The sequence below is a fragment of the Montipora capricornis genome, chromosome 11, assembly GCF_036669925.1.
Source record: "Montipora capricornis isolate CH-2021 chromosome 11, ASM3666992v2, whole genome shotgun sequence".
NCBI classification, from domain to species: domain Eukaryota; kingdom Metazoa; phylum Cnidaria; class Anthozoa; order Scleractinia; family Acroporidae; genus Montipora; species Montipora capricornis.
The window spans coordinates 2,395,787-2,400,786 of NC_090893.1; the positions used below are offsets into that span (position 1 = coordinate 2,395,787).

Consider the following 5,000-nt stretch of genomic DNA (forward strand, 5'->3'; position numbering starts at 1 on the left):
AGGTGTCCCATCCAGAATGATACTAACCCCGCCAGACAGGCCTTAACTTCACTTAACTTTTGTCGTGGAAACTATCAGACACTCCGAGTATACACTTAAACTTGCTTTGAAAAAGAAGTTGAACTTCATGTCAGCCTCGAAGCCAATGTTTCTCGGTTCCCTTTTATTTTCTTCAGTCTTTCTGGGTTTAGTATTTTGCATTGTACATATTTTAATATGTCCTGGAAAACAAAACGCAGTGCAGTTGACAGTTATGGAATAAAGCACTGTGTCGTTAAGTTACTGCACTACCACATGTACGCAATGTGTTCCTTTTTTTTATGGTTTTCTTCGTCCTACGCTAATGAATTTAGCCACAGGCTGGGAGAATTAAAACTGTTTTAAAAGTTTAATACTTAAGGCGCGTTCGATTGACCCTATTCTGGAATAAGAATACATGGAGTGATGATTAAAACGGTTTTTTTGGCGCGTTTCGAAGCAGCAAGGACAACAAAAATATGTTTAAAATAGCATTTTAGCGGATGTTTGACAATTTTTATGTGAATCACGGAAAAACAAAGGATTTCTACCTTATATTCCATGCATTCTTATTCCGGAATACGGTCAATCGAACGCACCCTTAATTACCTGTCATTGGTTTTCTTGAAAGAGGTACAGTGTATTAATTTTTTTACTCAAGCGAGACTTGCTGATGGGCATTTTACTCTTTTTTCTTTTTAGAGTGACATAAGTCGTCGGCCAAGGTAGGAAGTTGACAAATCAATTTATTAATTTTTGTTAAAAAATTTAATATAATTACAGTGATTTAAAAAATATGTTTTGAGAATGATCAGTGTTTTCCCTTGGGTTGAACATGACACATACATGAAATATTCTTGTACTCTTCCAAAATAGTAACTAAAAGAAATGTTTAAGGACGGTGCCTACTAATTCAAAGGTATTTTTGCACGTTTTACTGTATAATTATGCGGGAAAAGCAGATCTTAACAAGTGTTATTGAAATCCAAAAAGTAAATTGGAGGTAACCACGCATTTTTCGAAGATAAGTAATCAACAATATTTGTAAGTGGCATTAAAATTCAAAGCTATGTATGGCGTTCTTTTCCAAATTGAAGCTCGATTATCTCTGGAAAATGCGGGGTTACCGCAAGTTTCTTTTTGGACACCAAGATCAGTTGCTAAGTTCTGCTTTCTCTGCATAGTTTTGAACCGCGTAAAAATATCCCTGTATTAATATGCACCAGCAATAGGAAATCCGAATATCTTGAGATGCGCAGAATGTATGCACAATAACTATTATAGTAGGCACCGTCCTTAATTCTTCTGTTATTAGTAAATGTAAAGAATAGGTGAGTTTATTTCAAGTTTTCCTCATTAACATAAATCTGTTGGAGTGTAATCACTTTGCCAGGGCCTACAGTATATCTAAAATTTTAACAATGATATACTGTATACATACCAGACAATGAATCTTTGGGCAGTATTAATATTAAGGCTTTAAAGATTTGAATTTTGACAAAATTTAATGCCAGTAATGTAGGGATTCATGAGCACTTTTTCCTCCAGACATTACTTGCTTTTTGATAGCTACTTTAGAACTTTCTGTTTATTGGATGCCAAAGGCTTAAAATCTCGGGTATTACATGTATCAGAAATTAATTTTACAAGTTCTTTTAACTTTTGAAGTCTTTTTTATCGCAGGATAATAGGGCACGTTCAAAAGTTGGACCGGATCGGCTCGGATCGCTCACCTTGGATGAGTGAAAAACAGTTTTGTAAGCCAAAACTACAACTGTATTCGACAGTTCCATCGATTTCACTCAAAGTTAGCTTAAAGATTATGACTTTAAAAATAAGGGTGATTTCTCAAGGCCGTATCATTGTTTTACGTAGATCTGAGGTGAGTTGATCTGAGTTGATCCAGTCTGATATTTGTACCTGCCTCATGGTGATAATGCCTTCTCTAAGCAAATAAGTTAATGAAACGAAAAGTAAACAATCTTAATGACATCAACTGAAATTCTCCTATATGCCTACTCCAGGAGGCAGTAAATGGTAGTTCTACAGTGTAGTAGCAATAAAATGTTATGATCTTTCTTGGCTTGAAAAGGAGAAGCCTGTTTTTATACTTAGAACTAGATATTTAGTTTAATAATATTAATATTGTTTGATGGACAAAGGCAAATACCTTCTTTTTGATGATCAAGATGAAAGAACTATTTTACATTATGTAAAATTTAAAAAAGAGGGTGAAACAGCCATTAATTTTGTGCAAGAGTGATCCTCTTTGCCATTTGATATGAATACCTTGAAAAGAATGATTGTTAACCACATTATTTAGTTTTTGTGTACATGAATTGTACATTGTTGAACATTTCTAGGCAGAAATGACCATTTTGCAGGTGAACTACATGTAGAAGAAGTGGGGATTGTGTATTTACTTAAAATAATTTATAAGATAAAAGGTTTTTTTAGTTTTGACCAAGGAAGTGGTGTTTACTCTGAGTACCATTAAATTAATCCTTTTTGTAGCTTCATTTTGTTTAAGATTGCAGCTTTAATTTTGGCTTGAAAAATATTGCTTATGAATTATTTTATATTTGATTTTTTTTAACATAAAAGAAATTTTAGATTTGCTGCTATTGCTTTAAGTTAGACCATTGAAAGTGGCTTTTTTAAAAATGAAAAGTGATCCTTTCATTATCAGCTGTCAGACTGGTGTCATTTTTTTTATAATAATTTCAATAAAACCAAAAACAACTTTAGACGCAACGTGATAACATCCTTACGGGATAAAATTTTGTAATTATCCAAAGGGACATTTTGGCATTTAGTGCCAATAATTGTATACTCTGAAGAATCTTTTGGAAATTCAGTCATAATAATTGTGTATCCTCATGATTTGGCCAAAAATACACGTACACGTACATACTGTACCATTAAATTTACCAGTATCCAAGTTGGCATCCTGCAAGGTTTTTTGTAAGTACTCCATTCACAATTTGGTATCAAACACTTAGACATCCAAGGAGGATGGAAAGGTTTGTGGTTGTATGATTTGGTATAGTATTTATTTGAAAGAAGTGCTTTCCCCCCTCAATTCCCTTGGCTGTGGAATCCAGACAGTGTAGAATTTGTTGACAGCTGCCGAAAAATACACTGTACTCACCATGAAAGTCCTTTCGCTGTTTCAATTTGCAATGATTACCTGACCAGTGTACATTTGCGCCTGTGAAGTTGTTTTCACTGAAACAATGTAAAAAAGTACATGTACTACAGGTAGCTCAGAAGAATTTAGTGTGAGGGTACATCATAATTTTTTCTAATTCATCCCATTGTCTTCTTAAAACAGTTCTTGTGCAGAGCTCTGGACTTTCAGATGATTAGCAATTTGGTGCCTTTATATAAATTAATATTGTAATTGTTTTAATAGTGATTGGGTGTATACATTTGTTATATGATTCAAACTTTTTCTTGGGTTTAGATTTTCAAAACCAGTTCAATTTTGATCTTCGTTTGTCTTATATTCATTGCCATAATCTGAAACAAAGGAAAATCAAAATTGAATTTGGTTAAAAGGTTTTGAACCAGGGAAAAAATATTTGAACCACAACATATTGTACACTGTGCGAAAATGGAATTACGTGTATGACCGGAACATTCATTTTTACCATTCATAACTTTTTTCGAGTTGATTTGTGTTGAGTAGCAGTTTCTGTTTGGGATCATATTTCAGTAGCATTCTAGAAATTAGCCCCAATTCCAATTTTAGTTATTAATTAATAGAACTTATTCTTTTATAATGTAATTAATTCTTACAATTTATTTTATTTCACTTTTTTATACATTGTCAGTTTAATTGGTCATTTCATGTGATGAGAAACAAGATACATTAAATTTTGTAACATAATAATAATAGTAATAATAATAATAATAATAATAATAATAATAATAATACAATAACAATAATAATAATTATTATATTTTTTACACAGTCAGTGTCCAAGCTTTAATACATGCAACATAAAAAATAATAATAATTTAACCATTGGATGTATTCTCACAAGTTAACATTTGTAATGTTGATTCATTATCCAAATACATTATTATTATAATTGTTATATATTATAATACATACTGCATATCAATTAAGTAATTATAATAATTAAAAAGGAATGAAATAAAATTTATTTGAAGTGCAGGGTATGGATGGAATAGTGAATTGGATGTCGCACAGTTGAATTTGTGATGATAAGGTAGTGGAAATGATCACTGACATACCACATTCTGTCTCAACTTAATGCTGATGTTTATAACGCATTGACTGCCAAGTCCCTGATACATGTACATGTATTAATCCTGGTCTATGCACAATAAAGGATAATGGTAGTGTACTTTCCAGTATAAATAAATTGCTATAATAGTAGCTAGTTTGCACACAATCCGTGCACTTTCAAGGCTGATACTCTGAAAAGAGGTTTTAAAATTAACGGATTATGATTAAGAACAAAATTTAAATTAAGGTCAAATTAACACTTTGAAGCATTAGACCTTTGTCACGGGCAAGTACAAAAGTCGGACTGGATCAACTCAGATTGCTCACCTCGGATAGCCCGAAAAACAGTTTTGTAAACCAAAGTCTATAGGACGTTTGCCCTGATGTCACCAAGATTATTTTTTTTTACGTCGATCCAAGGTGAGCAATCCAAGTTTATCCTGTCTGCATTTTTGTACCTGCCTGGTCAGATTGAATGGTTGTAATTATGGTTTACTAAACTTACGATAACAACAACAAGCATTTATTTTGCCACAGAAATACAAGGAAAGTAACAATAGAGTGAGAAACTTTAATTGGACAAAAAAAAACTACTCAGAATAGTAAGCTAGATCTAAAGGAACTGAGTAGTTAAGGATGGTGCCTACTAATTCAAAGATATTTTTGCCTGGGTTTATGACTTTGCAGGAAATGTAGATCTTAACAAGTGTTATTCAAATCCAAA

At 32.4% G+C, this 5,000-nt stretch overlaps 1 protein-coding gene across 1 annotated transcript in view; it reads left to right on the forward strand.

Moving 5' to 3' along the window:
* LOC138025045 (microtubule-associated serine/threonine-protein kinase 3-like) overlaps positions 1 to 5,000 on the forward strand; it is a 49,350-nt gene that overhangs the window by 9,736 nt on the left and 34,614 nt on the right. The window contains exon 3 of the mRNA XM_068872285.1: positions 721 to 743. Within this exon, the coding sequence (XP_068728386.1) occupies positions 721 to 743 (23 nt within the window). The remainder of the gene's footprint in view (positions 1 to 720; positions 744 to 5,000) is intronic.